The sequence below is a fragment of the Chelon labrosus genome, assembly GCF_963514085.1.
Source record: "Chelon labrosus genome assembly, chromosome: 13".
Taxonomy (NCBI): domain Eukaryota; kingdom Metazoa; phylum Chordata; class Actinopteri; order Mugiliformes; family Mugilidae; genus Chelon; species Chelon labrosus.
The window spans coordinates 10,951,750-10,970,109 of record NC_140346.1 but is presented as its reverse complement, the minus strand read 5'-3'; the positions used below and the strand labels follow the sequence as shown (position 1 = coordinate 10,970,109).

At 41.5% G+C, this 18,360-nt stretch overlaps 2 protein-coding genes across 2 annotated transcripts in view; both read left to right on the top strand.

The window, feature by feature from the left end:
• LOC311498644 (large neutral amino acids transporter small subunit 4-like) overlaps nucleotides 1–5,531 on the top strand; it is a 28,057-nt gene extending 22,526 nt beyond the window's left edge. The window contains exons 11-14 of the mRNA XM_084559319.1: nucleotides 56–188; nucleotides 553–626; nucleotides 1,055–1,178; nucleotides 1,267–5,531. Of these exons, the coding sequence (XP_084415445.1) occupies nucleotides 56–188; nucleotides 553–626; nucleotides 1,055–1,178; nucleotides 1,267–1,428 (493 nt within the window). The 3' untranslated portion in view covers nucleotides 1,429–5,531. The remainder of the gene's footprint in view (nucleotides 1–55; nucleotides 189–552; nucleotides 627–1,054; nucleotides 1,179–1,266) is intronic.
• Nucleotides 5,532–5,850: 319 nt separating this feature from the next.
• LOC311498353 (phosphatidylinositol transfer protein alpha isoform-like) lies at nucleotides 5,851–17,734 on the top strand. Its single transcript, XM_084558895.1, has 11 exons — nucleotides 5,851–6,214; nucleotides 8,884–8,914; nucleotides 12,588–12,733; nucleotides 13,832–13,923; nucleotides 14,421–14,533; nucleotides 15,459–15,542; nucleotides 15,656–15,733; nucleotides 15,850–15,960; nucleotides 16,098–16,220; nucleotides 16,610–16,668; nucleotides 16,744–17,734. The coding sequence occupies exons 1-10, from the start codon at nucleotides 6,198–6,200 to the stop codon at nucleotides 16,652–16,654; spliced, it is 840 nt and encodes a 279-aa protein (XP_084415021.1). The 5' UTR covers nucleotides 5,851–6,197; the 3' UTR covers nucleotides 16,655–16,668; nucleotides 16,744–17,734.
• Nucleotides 17,735–18,360: the final 626 nt, after the last annotated feature.

Genomic DNA, 18,360 nt, shown 5'->3' with positions numbered 1-18,360 from the left:
TAAGAAAAGTGTAAAAACCGGGATAAAAAAGTGACCGATTCGATCCTTCTCATAGTGAGCCTGGCCAGCCCCGCCGCACCAGCAAACAGATCCAGAAGATCGTCAACGCCACCAGAGCCTTCATCTTCACCAACCTTCTCCTGGTCGGCTTCGGATTCACCTGCATCGTCCCCAACCTGCCCCTTCAGGTACACAAACGCGCACACGTGGATGGAGAGAACTGTTCTGTGTAGATAGAAATCCTAAAGTTTTTTTGTGGAATTCACATTTCTCTGCACGTGCTGCTGTGGCCCCAGTTTCCCTGGTGGGGAGAACACTGCAGAGGAGTAGAGATGTACACGATGTTCAAACGGCATGCGTTCACATGGCATTGCAGCCCCTGGTGTCTCTCAGTGCTTTAGCGCCGCCTGCAGGACAAAAAGCGTGTTTGCATGTTATTTACTTGAACTGAATTGTATTTATCAAAGATGAAAGCCATTTCTCAGAGATGACTAGGCAGCTGTGACCTGACCTTGATGTGAAAATTAAAAAAAAAATTCTCCTCTTCCTCAGATTCTGTCTTTCATCCTGCACACTATTGTCAGAGGCTTCATCCACTCTGCGGTTGGAGGCCTCTACGCTGCTGTGTAAGTGTGTGACATGTTCAAAAGAATAGAGCATGACAATAAAGGCAGATACAGTGTAATAAGACAATACCCTGGTTACGCAAAATGATCAAAAATATGTGGACGTCTGCACTACAGCAGGATTAGGCCTGCTCATTCATTATCATATGTTATTTTATTTAAAGCCAGTCTGATTACAGAGTGCTTTATATGGGCAAAAGACACAGCTATAAAAATATAAACCACAAAAACAGTTCTCACTATTTACTGTAGACCAGCATGAATAAAATATAAACTAGACGATTACTAATGTACGACTGCCTATGTGTGTTTATTTGTAATTGGATTTTAAACCGAATCATCCAACTTAATATGCAGAACTCAGCAGCCTCCTACTTCAAGTTAGCTAGTTAAATCACCGCCTGACACATGCTGTTTGTCCCCTGCAGGTATCCGTCTTCACAGTTTGGCAGCCTGACAGGCATGCAGTCTCTGATCAGCGCTCTCTTCGCCCTGCTGCAGCAGCCCCTCTTCATGGCCATGGTGGGACCCCTGGAGGGAGACCCTCTATGGGTAAGATGATGAAAACGTAATTTATGAACATTTTACGTCGCGGCCCGTCATTATGATTATGTCTGCCTGACGTTAATGCTGTCCTCAGGTCAACGTGGGCCTGTTGGTGGTGAGCATGCTGGGATTCTGCCTGCCCTTATACCTGCTGTGCCACAGTCGCCACCTCCAGCGCCTCAGAGACGAGCGCGACGAGGATCCCAAGATCTACGTCAAGATGAATAGCGGCAACGGGCCCGAGGCCTCCGTCTAGACCGGGAGGATGAAGAGATTTTTTAAAAAAAAATGAAAAAAAAAGAAGCAGCGAGTACGAGCTACAAAAAAGAGAGAAGCAAGGTGGCAGAGGTCGCATGACTGTGTGTGGGATGAATTCTGCAGCTTCTCTCTCAGTTCAGACTGACAAATCACTCACATTCCCCACACACACACCCACACACACACACACACACATTACACTGCTAATCATAGATAAGTGAACACCACTGTGACTGACACCCAGTCTCACCCATCTGACACTATACGCTGTGAAAAACCTGACACATACACACTCACTCGGGGAACTCACAGTCCCTCGACTGCACCTCTGAACTGAGGAGAAAACTGACAACAGACTCCGGCAGACTGTTGATACCTCCCCGAAGGACTCCTCCTCCTCTTCACATCTTCTCCTCACTCTTTATCAGTTTTATTTCATGCTGTTACATCTCTCAACCCAACTCCAGAAAGGACATCCCTGAAGACAAGAACTCTCTGTCGCAGTGTTGGTGTGACATGAACACGGTGGACTCCTGTTGCCGCGATGACCTTCGCTATCAGATCGACACGTTTTTGACCTGCGTATTTGTGAGTGCGCAAACACGCGAAGTAGCTTCTCCCCTCCCGGTCATCTTCCTCTTGTGCTCGGGGGCATTAACCCGTATCCACAGACAGCAGTATTGGTAGCAGTTCAGACTGAAACGTAGATAGTCGAGAGCGCACTGCAGCATTTCAGCGTGTGCGATGAATTAGCTCCTGGTGTTAGACAAACACTGCATGATGCCAGAGACGGTGCTGGCAGTTTATTACTGTTTCACTCAGTCACCAGGGCAAGAAGACGCGCTCACCTTGTTGTGTTTTTGTTTGATATATCTCGGAATATGTCACAGTTTCTTCGTATTTACTTGCAATATGATCTCAGATTGTTTAATTCCTCGTGCATGATGTGACGGCGTGAAGGAGGAACTGCGTGTGTTTAGATCAGGTGGACAGGGATGGAGACTTTAGATATATTCAGTATAGTGTGATTTTAAAGGTTTGAGTGGCGTTATTCTGCTCACATGAATTTTGGGGTCTTGATTCGTTGTAGCAATAAGTGCTTCTGCGAGCTGACACACAATCACACACAGACAAGTCCGTACATTCTATTAAATGCATTTCTAAATTGCAAAAGGTGCTAGTTGAATCGCAGAAATGTGTCGTTTGCATTTAAGGCGCTGTCGAGGTCTGTTTACCTCAAAGGCAACAACTTGCCATCAAATTACTACTACTAACAGCTTGTTTTTCATTACACGGTGGGTTCCAAAGAGTCAACCAAGTTACCATTTCAAGTTGCATTTTTTTTTTTTTCTCCGTTTTGTGATGATTCTGTAACACAACCTCCACAGCAGCTCTGGGAAACTTGTGTTCACCTCGTACAGGTGGGACATTTGGGACATTTGCTTGAAGGTAGCAGGCTGACAGAGGCGCAATCTTCCAGCTCCTGGGATAAAGTTTGAATAAAGAGGCTTTATCTCTAAATGAGAACCCGTAGAAGGGAAACAGGGAGATGCTCGTTCAGTCTGCTCTCTTCAGACGGCATACAGTGAAGCTCCTCAGATTTATCCTGCCTGACAGTAGCTCACAGAGGCACTTCCAAAGACAGCCATGACCCTCAGAGTGCCTCTCCATGTGATAGGAGGAGTGGATTCAGGCGGGATGAAGCGCACCCAGTCCCTCTCTCCCTCCATCTACCATCCATCCATCTGTTGTCTATCGCTTTCATCCATCCCCAAACATCTTTAAATATTTACTGGTTACAAAGCTGAGAGGCAAGCTTCCGCTGACGCCCCATGCTCCCAGTCAAACACTTTAGAGAGAAATAAATGGCACATGATGCACTTTAGACCTTTGAAAATGGACCTCACCCACGGATTTGGTGAACAGCCCGCCGCCGCTGCATCACGAGCAGCGCATGGCTGCTCACCGGTGTTGCACGATGCAAGGAATGTAGACTCAGAGCTTCAGATGTAGATTTGTAATTCAGAACGTGGGAACAGAAAAGATGGTGTTATTTTTTTTATACTCAGAAAGAAAACATGTTCGTTATATCGCCTTTACGTGCATGGGCAGCGTGGCAGAGTCTTGTCTCTCAGCTCAGGAACCTTCAAAAGTCAGAACATATTCATGCATCACTGAATAAAGTGCATGAATCTGCAGAGAAGCAACATGATATGGAGTAAAATTGGTGCAGAATGTAATTTTTTTTTATACTGGCAAAAAGTGTAACTGAAGATTTTTGCATGGTTTGTGTGCATTTAAGCTCATAAAAAAACTTGTGTAGGAAAATGAAAGTGAAAACAAAATGGTCATGCATCGCCGTTAATGGAACCAGGTCCGCAGCAGAAACTCTTGATTTTCAGTCATTATCCTACGCAAGACGTCATTACATATTTTGCATCTCTTTATTCAAAAATGACGTATCTCTCAAGTACAAAAACAGTTTCACGAGAGCATATTTCAGTTTCTCCATCCACTGATCTATGGGCTCTGCAGCAGCTAGCAGCTCCCAGACGTCCACCTCCTTAACTGTGTCAGACCTGTGTGACACGGTTGTCATTTATCAATCTTTATTTGCACATTGTAAATAGAAACCCGCACGGGGACACTGACAACTTTTGCACTAATAGTTTCCATAGACTCACAACGCTGCTCTCCACAGGTCTGTGTTGCTTTTTATGTTCTTGAGAGAAACAATAGAGTCAGTTCCTTTATATATTTCAAATTAAAATGAATTTACCGTGCACAAATCTTCTCTTACAACTATACAGTTTCAATTTTTACCCAACCTGATTTATGATGCAGTTGTCATTTACAATTTTCATGTAATTGATGCACTAATTGAACTCCATACAGTGTTTCTCTGGCTACAGGTGACAGACAGGTACAGATGTAGTGCTATGAATGTGGATGAAGATGGGCGTAGATTTGGGGATTTTTGTGGTAACCCATTCAGAACTCACTCTTCTAGGCGAACTGATGACGTTATTTACGGCCCATTGACCTCGGCGTCTCATCATGTGATGATCGAGCCTTGGTGAATGAGAGATGAGTTCATTCCCTCAAAAGTGGGGAACCAATCAGCACTTTCCTTCACTGCCGTACCTTAAACGACTCAAAATGTCCTCAATACCGCCACCATCCCCACCTAACCCCAACCCTCTAGGATATGATTCTTCTCTTTTTTGGTTCATGGATTGACGCACTGATGAATTGTTTGCGTCAGCATGTGTGTGCTGGTGGTTTTTTCGGCTTTGTGTGATGATAGGAAATGGAGATTTGAGCTGAAACACCGACACCTTGTTTCCCTCCCTTGATATTTTGTATTTTTTTCTACTTACCATGCTCCAGTTTAGTTTTGTTGTGTTTTACTGAGTTTTTTTTTTCCTCTTTTTCCTCTGATGTTTACGAGAATGTGTCATTTTCATAGTCTTACATTGTATATTTGGTTTTCTTGTGTCTTGTGCAACAGTATAGCCATTGTCATTGACTTTTAAAAACATGTTGTTTCAACTGAAAGACAAAAAAGATCAATATATGAAGCAAAATAAACAGAGTAATTTGTATAAATGCGTCTCTTATTTCAAATAGCACATATGTGCAGTCTCCGCCGAGCTTGTAGAAGGAGGACACCGCCTTTAAAGAGCAGCAGAGGGCAGAGTCCTACTGTAAAACTGAGGCACATTGCAGCTGCTTTTGATTCGAATAGGAGAGGCTGACTTTCAGACACTTTCATACAAACCTGTTGTGCACCAGCCAATACCAAGGTTTCTCAGACTGGATGTAAACTAAGCTGTCTCAAGTAAACGGGTCAAACCAGATTTGACGGTTTCTCCCCGTGCTGGTTAGACCAGACTGGGGCGTTCACACACACGCAAACAAACTTATGTTTCTATATTTGCAAGGACTTTCCAGTAATATAATGCATTCCTTAGCCCCTTACCCTAACCCTAACCGTAGGTGCCAGACCCCAACCACAAACTAATTGTAGCCCTTACCCTAACCATCTCAACTAAGTGCCTAACTCATTCGCTAACCAACCTACAACTGTCTTCCCAAAACCAAGTCTGAAGAGGTCTGAGCTCTCAAAAAGTTGTAGGGCCCTGAAATGGCCCAACAAAGGACAATACGGCCCCAAAGGTTAGGATTTCTCATGAGTTTGGTTCCCACAATTTAAAAAAAAAAAAAGAGGAAAGAAGCTGTGATGCTGACTCAGTGGTAAATACAAACGTTGGTAACCTTGCACTTGGCAGCTCCCGTTATAACATATGACCTCAGGCATGATTAAAACATTTGTTTGATAGGCTATCTTGAGGATAAAATGTGCACACCACACAGCAGTCCACAACACAAGTACCAACTATATTCTTGTTATCAATATCGTGAGTATTATTTGACTAATATTACTGAAATGATGAGTGATCAGAAGGTACTTTGTAGTAAGAACGAGCAGTAGGCCTAGATATAGTTCATGTTAGCGAGACTGGATAATGATTTTCCCACTGCTCTTGAACGTCACACAGAGTTACCTGAAACTAAAGGTGGGTGTCTCCTGCTTTTTCGGACGCCGCGCCCCTCTGCGCACACACACGGCATCATCCAGGAAGAAAAACCCGGAGCGAAAAGTAGTGACAGTCGGTGAATGAGCGACTGCTGCCGACTATATAAAAGCATTTTTCAGGGGTTTCCTCCTTTCTATGCTGCTGTTTGGTCGGAGCCACAGTCACCATGCTGATTAAAGAGTTGTAAGTATCTTAACTTTCTGAAACGGCGTCGTTTTTATCAGATTGAAGAACGAAACGGACACTGCCGCTTATTTTGTCCTCAAACCTCATAAACTGTTCTCGAAATATTGACCTGACATGGAAAAGTTGTCTCAGATAATAATACGCTCCTTCAAAATGTTTATTTATGTCGCTAAGCCGAGGGTTTTTAGGTCTGTGGTCGTATCGTTGATGAGTTTTTGGAACTCTCAGAACTCCGTTCAAAGTTTTGGCAATTTAAAGTTTATTTCGTGTAAACATGAGTACGGAATGACACGTTTAAAAGTAGAAGAGATTCATGGCTACTATGAGAGTGAGTTTTATTTCGGCACAGATAAGTCGAAGTTTATATTCCAAAAAAAGCTCAAACGTTCAAGCTTGGCTTGTGGTTGGCGCTACCGTCGGAGGTTAGTTAAACTGGTGTTTTCACTACAGAGGGACGCCATGGGTACGGCGAAACTTAGTTTTACTTTGAGATGAGATATTTGTAAAGGCATTAATATAAGCCGAAATGGAGAACTCCACATAAATGTTCGGAAAACATATCAATTCCTGTTTTGTAAGACATGTACGTGAAAATACAGGAAGAACCATGTCAAATAGACAGATTTTTAGGCAGACGTTGCAAAGCAGTGGAGCTTGGGAAGTCACTTGTATGACTCTTGTGTCTACTTTGCAAATATCACAAATGTGACTTAAAGGGCCTGACTAAGGACTGTCAGTGGATTAGCTGCCTCCCCCATCCCCCCTTTTATTTTTTTATTTTTTTATTTTTTATTGCTACGTTCCTGTGACTCCTGGGCCAGAAACTTTTATGACTGACATGTCATATGCACATTATTTCTTGAAGCACATATAGTGCTTGGCTGTCATCTGACCACGGTGCAAAGTTCATTAAGAGGCTCAGCCGTGTTAGATTATTGTGATTTAGTACGTCAGAACAACTTTTAGATTACAACAATGACTCTTTTAGTAAGGAGTCATATAAACCGCGCTGTGTCTTTCTGTCAGTGCATGAGTTTATTTTTTTTTTTATCACAGCAGCCATCAAGTTCGTGCTTGGAGAGCTCCCCTTCCACTCTGATCTGTTCTAATGAAATATTCAGGCCCTGCTAGTCTGGCAACAGGTGGCGATTAATTGACTATTGTATCATTGCACACGAGAGAATGATGCACAAAGCGCACGCACAGACGCACACATGCAAGGTTTCCACTGAAAGCTCCAGACTTATTTGCTCTCTCAGAGCGGCAGTCTGGATTACAGTTTTATCATTTCCTCTTCCTCGTCCCCAGGTCCCAGTGATAGCAGGACCGTGGCAGACAACTACCTGTCTGGTTACTTCCCATTGTCCGTTTACGTTGCCGTAAATCAGTCGTTGTGAATGCTCTGATTAAAATTCACACTCACTATTGTGCATGGTGTGAAATGTCCAGGAGAGAAGGAACAACACGTATATTATCTGTGGTTCCATTAGTTCTTTGCTGAACTTCCATGTCAAGGTTGCCTGGTGCTCCTAGCTCTGCTGGTACGCCAGTAGACCTTTCTGCACATTCTTGTTGGAGCTGCACTGACAATGGGAGATTGTGCTTTCAGTGTCGCGTCTCTGTAGAAGTTAGTACTGTTACTAGTAGTTTGTGAATAAGGGTACGGCTCCGAGCACTAACCCATGAACTTCAGCTTACAGGCACATACAGGCAGCTCAACACAGACTGCGAAGACGGTCAACAGTTGTGTCTCCTCCAGAGAATGCACTTGTGTTTATAAGAGGGCAGGGTCCAATTAAAAGTTTGTTCAGCTGCACTGTGGCAATTATAGGCTTTGATTGTGGAGCTTGAAACTCGCTATGTCACAGCCTCTTTCCGAGAAAGCATTAATTAAAGTAGCTAAATAATTACATTAGTGTAAAAGGTAGCCCGACATTGTAACACGCAATTCTCTTGCTTGTCTTTGCACAAGAAGACTGATTAGACTGTATGCGTCATTAGCTCATTAGCTGGAGTAAGCTAGTTTCACTTATCATCTAAGACTAGATATATGGAGGAACTGGTCTGCTAACACCCTTTAAAGCTGAGTAATTAATATTTTATATCTCGTTTGTTTATTCTGTAGAAACACTACGTCTTTAAAACGTCATATTTTCACTTTCGCTGGAGTTCATGTACTGAAATAGTTGTGGCAAGGAGCAGTAGCCAAGGCAGCCGGCAGAGATTCCAGGAAGTTGTCAGCCAAGGGCAAGAAGTAGTCACATCCCCCGGGAAAACAGCAAACAGTAGATTAAAGAGGCAAAACATTATTAGAGAAGAGAAGAAGGTGCTGAAGGTTACAGATATGAGAGTGGAAATTATCTACTCAGCTCTGCTAAAAAGTCAATAACTGTATTTTCCCGAACGCCTGTTCCTTTAAATTCCACGCTAAGAGGTGGTTTTTACGTGATTTGTTTTTAAACTTCTTGTGGCTGTTTATTGATGTCCTGAGATTACATTATCAGAAAACTGACGTTAGACCTAAACAATATGCATGTATGCAGAACTTTGATAACGTGTCCTCATCCACCAGTGGAAGGTCAACAATACGGCCGTGACTGTCGTCTTTTTTTTTTATCGCTGGCTGAGACACGTGTTGATGTCCTCTTTGTTCCTCTCTCTCACAGCCGGATCGTCCTGCCCATCTCGGTGGAGGAGGTAAGGACTCTTTTATCTACTTTAATTTTATCAATGACGGCACGTCATAATTGACATTAACGCGGTGTATTGTTGCAAATTTAGATGCTGTTTGCTTTTCTCACAAAGACACTTAAATTATCTGTGCTCATAATTTTTTTAGAAACACGGACGCACACTAACAAAAGTAAGCGTTAAAGGTTGACAGAAGTTGTGTCAGAGCGTTTGATCTCCGTCAGCAACAGTAGCTACTCTACAGTTTTCTCACTGGGACTCTGTGTGAAATTCTCCAGGTTGCTAATCGACATATTTCACTTAATACATATCGGCCGTGCATCTTATCTTCCTGACTTTGGCGATGATTAAACAACCGAACAGCAAATCTCAGACTATATCAAGTAGATGGCGCTCAGTACATGATGTGTCCAGATCTGTTGTTGGTACAGTTTGTCACTCTCTGGACTGTAGCCTGCCTTTACATGCCCTTGCAGTTCAAACGCTTGGCTTCATATCAGGTCCAGAATTTATTTAGCTTTGTTTAATCTTACTCAGCGCTGGCTGCTCCCGTATTGTCAGGAGAGCAGCTTCTGCCTTTGTGTGTTTCTCCCTCGCTAGAGATGTATTTCACGGGAGAAACCAGTGTTAAATTAGTGTTTTATGACATTCGTCTTGCTTCCGACCTGTTCTGTGGTTTAATACTATGTTCGGAACAACACCAAAGTCTTTGTTTTTCCATTGCTTAGCATGCAGCAGAAGCCAGTGTTTCACTAAGCGGAGCAAGCGCCGTTTGCTGCTGGACCGGCTTTTCCTCTGAAACACTGGCTGTTGAACTCTTGTTTTCTAAACCATGTGCAACAATTACAACATTTGAGCTGGATCAAGTCTGAGTGAAGTAGGTGTGGTCACTGTAATCTATCATTAATCCACAAGCGTTGTCGTATGTAAAGCTGCCACAGTATTTGAAAACAGCTTTGGTTAGGTCACAGGTTAATAAAACTACAGTCGTCATGTAATGGGATAACCTCAGCATTGGATTTCTGTTGGGTCAAGTTCTTTTTGTTGTGTTTTTTTATAGTATAGTGCAGAAATGTTAGTTTGCTGGCTGAAAAATCCTCCCTTCTGCACACGTTTGCGCCACGTGTATTGAACATCAGATGATGCAATGAGTTTCCAGGTGGGACAGAAACTCGTCAGCAGAGCAAAGCAATGAGTCGTTCAATCAAGTGTTTCAAAAGATGAATAAAGCAGAAATCAGTGTGCACATATCTTACTGGATTATTTATCATCCAGGTAAACAGTCAAGGTGGACTCTCTAATCAGAGTTATTTTAATCAAGCAGCTGAAGAATTATTGTCCACGTGAATGCAGTCATTGTGTAGGAAATAAAGTCTGAAATTGCTGACACTTAAAATCTTTAGTGGTGTATATCTTAGCTTGTCACAGTTCTACAGCAAATACTAAGTCACATTTCTATTTTAAACCAGCATTATAAACAGCAAAAATCTCTTCCACAAGTCCTCCTCAAATATGTGCAGTCTTTAATGTTTAGTTTTGGTTTACAGCAGACATAAAACAAGTACAAAAGCATGGACGTGTTCTCAAGCTGATGCGATCGTTTTAAAAATGCCAGGATTGGGACTGATACCAATCTCTGGATACTGAAATTATGGATCGTTGCAGCCGTACTTAATTTAACAAAGTGATAAAATTACCTTCATAAACACCAGGTAATGCATTAGGCATTTGAAATACAGTTTTCATGCAGCACTGTATGAAAAAGGATTGTGAGGTCAAGTCAGTTGACAGTGATTGAATGCAGAATAAGATATTAATCCAGAGTTTCTTGTTTTAATCATAAAGCAGTTGCACTCATACGCCTAATACGCCTTGGCTTTATTGGTTTTATTGCACGAACCAGAGCTGACTCACGTTTCCTGAACATGATGTGTGGTTGTTGTTTGCAGCCTGATGTTGAGTTCCTGTGCTTGAACTGCCTGTGCTACGTCTACGACTGTCCATGACAATGACGAGACACACTGGTTATACTCGGCAAGTCACATTCCTGACTTCCTGCTCAGAGCGGCAAGACTGAGCATCCACAGCTACCAAAATAGGTTACTAGCCTGTGGCAATGCACTGTCTCTGAGGAGAAGAGGGCTGGGCCTGATTCATCTACAAGATTGTTTGTCCAGCGAAGCCGCCAGAGGCAGAAGATGTGGCAATGCTCTTCAACTGTCACCCAGATCCTCAAATATTTAATAATTACAAAGGAAGGACAAAGTGAACAAATGCAGTGGATGTTTTCAGAGTTGCATTTAGCGTTTTGTTAAGAAGGAGTGTGTAGCCGACGGCACAACGGAGGTGACTCACTCTTTCCAGTGTCACAACAACTTTTGCTTGACTCAGGAAGGGTCAGGTTAGAGGGAAGAGGAAGAAAGGGGGAACTAAGTCACCAAAAGGCTTACTCTGCTGGTTTTCTGCTGCTCAAGTGTGTGTGTCTGGGAAACACAGGAAAATGGTTAACCCGTGGTCAGCTCATTTACACAAATGGTTTACTGGGGAAGGATTTTTTGCACTTGTCTTTCCAATCCTGTACATTAAGTCTAACTTAAGTCAACCTGGCCATGTTAATTCCATTGTTTTTAGTCGTTTGAGACTTTTTGACCAACCTAAACACTGATCAGCCATAAAATTATGACATTAACATTATGGTCATAATCACTGGCCAAGTGAATAACACTGATTTTTCTGGTTATTATGGAACCTGTCATTGGGTGGGACGTATTTGCCAGCTTCTTAAACATGATGTGTTAGAAGCAGGACAAATCAGGGAAGTGGAAGGACTTGAGCAACTTTGACAAGAACCGGGGACGAGCTTTGATGTCTGAACGACTGGGTCAGTTCTTGTGGGACGTTCCTTGTCTGAAGTGGTCAGTACCTATCTAAAGTGGTTCAAAAAAACTGATGCATGTGGGGAGTGAAGGGTGGCCCGTGTGGTCAGAACTGAACCACAGAAAGTGGCCTGGTCTGATGAATCATGTTTTCTTTAACATCACGTGGGTGGCTGTTTAAAAAAAGCATTTTTTAGTATAGACAAAGAAAAAAAAAAAGGCTTCTATCAAAATGGAGTACAGTAGATCATTTTCTTTTTCTATGCATTGTTCTCTTCATTCCGGAGTATCATAACATGACGTGAACGCAGCATGTCTATTTACACACAACAGACACAGAGCAACATTAGCATTTATTTGGAATCATGTTTCTGTCCTGCTCCTGTGAGAAAATCTTTCATTTCAGCTGCTGTCATCCCTAGCCCGCCGGCAGCTTTGTCGGGTGACATTTTTCAGCTTTGCAAATAGCTTACAGTTGCTTTGTCAGAATTTCTTTGGTTGAAACAAAACTGCTAAACTGGTGATTCCTCGCTCTGATCATTAGCGTGACTGGAACTGCATTCCTGTTAAAAGTCAACATTTGTTCTGTGTTAAAAGTGTCACTGCGCAAACCGTCACCATTATAGGCTGCTCTCAACCGGAGAGGGAACGAATCACGTCTCGCAAAATCTCAAAAACCAAATAAGCAGTTGGACTTTGAAATCCGAACAACACATAATCAAGAGTGAGAAAACTGATTGAATTCATTGCTGTGTAAACACTTCTGTAAACAATAACCACGCTGTCTTCTTTTATCCTTCCAGTACCAAGTGGGTCAGCTGTACGCGGTGGCAGAAGCCAGTAAGAGTGAGACGGGTGGAGGAGAAGGTGTGGAGGTGCTGGTCAACGAGCCCTATGAGAAGGATGGAGAGAAGGGACAGTATACCCATAAGATCTACCACATGCAGAGGTAGGAGCTCAGCATCGCTTACAGCACACTACAGAGAAATTAGTAGAAATACACAGAAGTGATTGTACCACTTTCTAATACGGCTGTTCTGCTAAAGGTATATTTGATTATCCTTAGAAAGCTTAAAAAAACACTGACATTTAGCGTTCAGTCTGACACTACCTTTGTCTTTTTGAAAAAACTCTCTCTAATGGACCACTTATCTACAGGAAAAGAGCTGTACAGTTATGCTTTTTTTCCTATGTCAATATATTTAACCTCAACAATTATATCAGTATTTTGCTGGAGAGCCTTGCACACGGTTTCTGTTTTCTTTCACGCTTTAATCAATAAAGTGTTTTCCAGTACTTGTTTCTTAGTGTGAATTTTGTTTAGGGGTCACACATAATTTCATTCAGTTAAGGGATTTCATCTAAATGAACAGTGTGTATGATTTGGTGCCATCTAGTGGTGAGGTCTCTGCTTGCAAATTGTCTGAATACCCCCCTCCCTCACCTTACCCCTTTAAGTTCCACATCTGGACCTTTAAAAAGCTCTATTCACAAACAGCCGTGTTAACTGCTTGCTAACTTAGTAACTCATTAGGCTTTAAGTTAAATCAGTTGATTAAAAATCCATATTTGCATCTGTTTGCATCGGCTCCTGTTTCACAACGGTCTTAAATCATACATGTTTTGTGAAATAGTCTTTAATCTGGTTGTAAATACAAGTAGATGGATGATGGGAGTTAATATAAGCCCCTTGATCTGGACTCTGTACTTTTGGTTTCCCACAAAGCTTACCATTTTCAAAACGGCATGCAGACTGTCAACACCTGAGATATGCGTCTTTAGAATTTAACAGTGAAATGAATGAATGAAAACATTTGCACAGATTTTACTGTGAGATTTTTGTGAAACGCTGTGCTGGTTTTTGAATGCTGTGTGACTTGTTCTGCTGGCTGTCATGTTTTTCAGGGGTCATTTTTCACGTAAACGCTGTAATTGCATTCTGACAAACTGCACACATCATATGACATTCTCAGGATAACTGGGGATAAGCAACACTGAACATGTCCTTTTTGTGTCTCTACATTAATACCTGTTTATGTGTCCACAGTAAAGTACCGGGTGTCATCCGTGTGCTCGCTCCGAAAGGTTCTCTTGAGGTTCACGAGAAGGCCTGGAACGCATATCCCTACTGTCGAACCAGTGAGTCCTACCACATACGCTTACTACATACACACATCATGTTGGATTATAGTTAATAACTTTGTAAAGTAAAGAGCAGCACCAGATGAGAAGCTTGATGCTTAAACTCTGTGGATGAACTAAAACATTGTCTCCCCTTCTCTTTCTGACACATCCTCGTCTCATCATGGTTCACCTTTTTCTACTGTTGCAGTCCTTACAGTAAGTCTTCTTCCAGTTTCACTGTTTAAATACTTGTCTGAATTAACAGACTTATAGACTTTTTGTTTTTGTGGTATGGGCAGTAGAGTTAAGGGTCTAAAGTATCTAGTGAAGCATTGTTCAACGTTTACATGATGAAAGATGAGATGGTGCAGACGCTGCAGTTCAGTGATGAGCTTGAGTTCCCACCATTGTGTAGATGTGTTATTGGCTCACTATTAATGTATGAACACTTGTGCACCGTGCCATCACAAAGTGCAGTACAATCAATATGTGGGCATGGAACAACACGATAGTTGCCTCACCTCATCATGTGTCTTTGTCATGTTTACAGAATACCTACATGAAAGATAAGTTCATGATTAAGATCGAGACATGGCACAAGCCGGATATGGGGGATCAGGACAATGTAAGTCACGATGTCTGCTGGTACTACTAACATATTAGTAAGTGACTGTAATTATATAAATATTGTCATGTTTTTGCTGTTGTGTTTAGAGATCTGAGAGAGCTAGTACAGCCAAACCAGAAGTACTTTGTCTAGTTTTAGATGTTGTACTTCAGTACTACTGTTTTTCAGTGTCGGGCTGCCACTCTATTTACATTATGATCATGATCCTTCACTCTAGCTACACTATGCTGACCTTTTTTTTCCCCACCAAACCCGTAGAAATGTCAAACTGAGATATTTCAGTCTTGGCCAAAGTGGTGGACTGACCAACTGGCAGTCCACCACTTGGCACAATGTAACATGTGACTATTATGCCTGCTTAGCATCGGTGTGTTAGCATTATCGCTGGGAGTTTAGCTGCTAAAGCGTTAAGATGTGTAGGCTACAATTTATCCTACAGTGTGCCTTCATAGAAACATAGCTTCGTGTCATGCAGACACAAACGACAACAGCGACTGGTCTGAAATGCATTTCCTTGTCCACGTGTCTCAGGAGCTGCACAAGTGCAGGAAATTCACCCTCCTTCTGCTTCCTACATATCATTCACTACGATTCTTTTCGGTGTTTCACTGATTTTAGTAAAAGTAAACAGAAATACAGACTATTGATGGCATTATTAAAGAGCCACGTAATTATACCTTCTATAAGCTATAAACTAAGCTATAAAAGTTGACTACTAGCATAACCAGTCGCTGTCCTTAGAAAGTGGGAGATTTTCTGCCCTTGCCTTTACTAGTGCCAGCCTGCTGGAGGATGCTGTAAACAAAATAACTGACTCCACCACTCAAACTCTCAGTTTTGTTCAGGTGGACTTGTAAAGTCTGATATGTGTTCCTTGCCTTTACTAAGTAACTGGCCTCACCTGAATTACTCCTCTCTGTAGGTACATGGACTCGACAAAAACGCATGGAAAGACACTGAGGTTGTTCACATTGACATTGGAGACAGAAGTTGCATAAGTTCAAAGGTATGTTTTGTTAGCATATCTGTTTACTGTTATAACTCTGCTGTTCGTTTGTTTGTTTCATATTTGCCACAGCTGCAGTCTGTATCATTGTTGTGGTTGCATTTGTTCTTCAGGACTACAACCCAGATCTGGATCCAGCCACCTTTAAGTCCGCGAAGACTGGTAGAGGGCCTCTGGGACCTGACTGGCAGGTACTGTCCCTCCTGCTGTTCTTCAACGTTGCGTTCATTAAGGCAGTAAAATTGTTTAATTTAAAAACCTGGAGTTTTGGGTTTTTAATCTTGTCTGTGTAACTGTGCTTTCGCAGAAAGAGCTCGCCAACAACCCCGACTGTCCACACATGTGCGCGTATAAGCTAGTGACCGTTGAATTCAAGTGGACAGGACTACAGGGCAGGATGGAGAGTTTCATTCAAAGGGTATAAAGAAGTTGATTTTCTGTTTCATTCTGGTTCTTGGTGCATATCTCCATCTGGTGGCACATGTACGAATATCTGCTTAAAGAAAAAATGGTTCCTGTGTCGTTTCGTCACTCACTTGTTTTATTCCTTTCCAGGTGGAGAAGCGTTTGTTCAACCTCTTCCACAGACAGCTGTTCTGCTGGATCGACAAATGGATTGACCTGACGATGGATGATATACGACGCATGGAGGAGGAGACAAAGAAAGAGCTAGATGAGGTAACTGAGGATTGTATAACCGTATACTGCACCACTGTAGCAGGGAGTTCATCTTAAGCACTAAACGAGTCTGACTTATTGCTCCTTCATATAAGAAGTGGAGGTCGTGGGAGTGTACAACTCATATTCAATGCTTGAGGCAAAACTTAATATTAAATTTAACTATTTTCTGAAAGCAACAATAAACAATAAATCACGAAAAATATACAGTTCTATATGTTAGTGTCAGATTAAGTCACTTGATTACTACATCTTGTTCAAACAAAAATGTTGCAAATATGTTGTTGTCATTGTGGCAACAGTATTTTGTGTAACTGTTTTAACCACAGCAGCAGTTCTTGTGCTTGTTATTCTGCACACTTCTCATTAACATGTGTCTCATGTCACAGATGAGGAAGAACGATGAAGTTAAAGGCATGTCAGCTGAGGATTGATGGAAACTGACTTGGTGAGTGTTTAACTGTTGTTTTGGTGAGATATTATATTGGATTTTATTTTTAATATGTTGTCTGTCCCTCCACAGATCAGGCCGATACTGGAGGATCTGACTTAACACTGGAAGCTCAGACTCCACTCCTGACTGACTGGAACTACAGCAGCTTGATAGGCATAATCAAGAACACCATACTTACGCCCTGATAAAATGTTGCTCACAATAAGAGCGTATTATTGTAAAGTCACACACTACATTTGAAAGCGATTACACAGCGTTTTTTTTTTATTTTTTTTAAGCAAAATCTGTTTTGAAGAGGAAGTTTTCTTGTTAATGCCTATTGTGTCATCTTAAAATATAAAACAATAAGGTAAAGGTGTGGGTTGTCACTGCAGCAACATTTCTGATTACTGTCCTCATTTTCTTTACAGACAGTCAATGGTTTTGTTGTGCTCCTTGATTTTTTATTTTTTTTTCCACTTCTCATCGATTTATTGTTTACTGACCAGAGCAAGGCAAATTTTCCTCCAGTCTTCTGTCTAAATTTACAAATGCTCCTGCGTTACTAAGATTTTAAAACTTTTCTTTTTAATAATTCACTAAACTTGACTAGATGTCAGTACTCTCGATGGAAATAAATTCCTGATTTTGTTATGTGCACCTGTTGCTCTGTTGTGTCACATTTCCTCAAGTATTTTGATTCATCATGACGTGGTGGCTGGAGGCACTGCAATGAAAATAAACCTTGATGATTTACATGACGACTATGCCACGAGGACATTTACTAATGCTAACCTGACTGCACCTGCTGCTGCTGGTCAGGTGGTCAACTTCGCCTCATACAATGATTCCAGGTGCTTTTTAGAAAAATGTATACCTTTGGGTTGAGGTGTTGAGGGTACAAGTTAATAATATGTAAAAGAACCTGAACTCTGAGCAGATTTCAAAATGATTGACACGTGAAGCTGCTCTGTCTCGACGACTGTTCAAATGTTTGGTTGTTGTGAGTCTTGTCCTTTGATTTTAAAGTCATGGGTTACATGATTGTCTAGTATATTAAAGTCACTGTATTTGTTCCTTGCTTTGTGAGTATTTTTACATTGTACTTCTATTGGAAAATGTGTATTATTAGTGAGCAAACATCCCCTCTGCCATCTGCAGCAGCAATAAAACTGAACTTTTCAGAATAAAAGAACCAAGAGAGTTCACCAGATAAAAAGACTATATTTAATATTAGTTGAACACAGTCACAATGCTTACAATTACATATTTTGACCTCACATTAACAATTATATGTATGTGTGTTACAAACATTAGGTCAAACTCATACACTCAAGTCAAGGATACTGTGTGTGCTAATCAACAAACTAGTTATTTAAATGCCCCCGAAGACGAAGTGATGTTTAAAAAGCATCCTGTAAGAAATTAAAAGGAAAAATGTTCTTAAAATAATAAAGTTAGACATTCTGAGTAGGGAGTTGGCATCTCAAATTTATGTGGAACAAACAGAAACTTGTAAAGTCAGTAACATCATTTCGTGAGGTTACTCCATTGACATTGAGTTTCTCAACATTTTGAGAAAACTTAAACTAATACCGATCTGTTTGTTTGTTTGTTTGTTTTTCTGGCGTGGTAGCAATGCACTTCCGTAAAGACGGAATTTGGTCGTTTAGGTTAAAATTCACATAACCGACTTCAGGCTTTTAT

Coding starts and splice junctions, on each gene's coding strand:
- LOC311498353 (XM_084558895.1), top strand. Junction 15,543..15,655: donor GAAGTTGCATAAGTTCAAAG/GTATGTTTTGTT, acceptor TTTGTTCTTCAG/GACTACAACCCAGATCTGGA. Junction 16,221..16,609: donor CAAAGAAAGAGCTAGATGAG/GTAACTGAGGAT, acceptor CTCATGTCACAG/ATGAGGAAGAACGATGAAGT.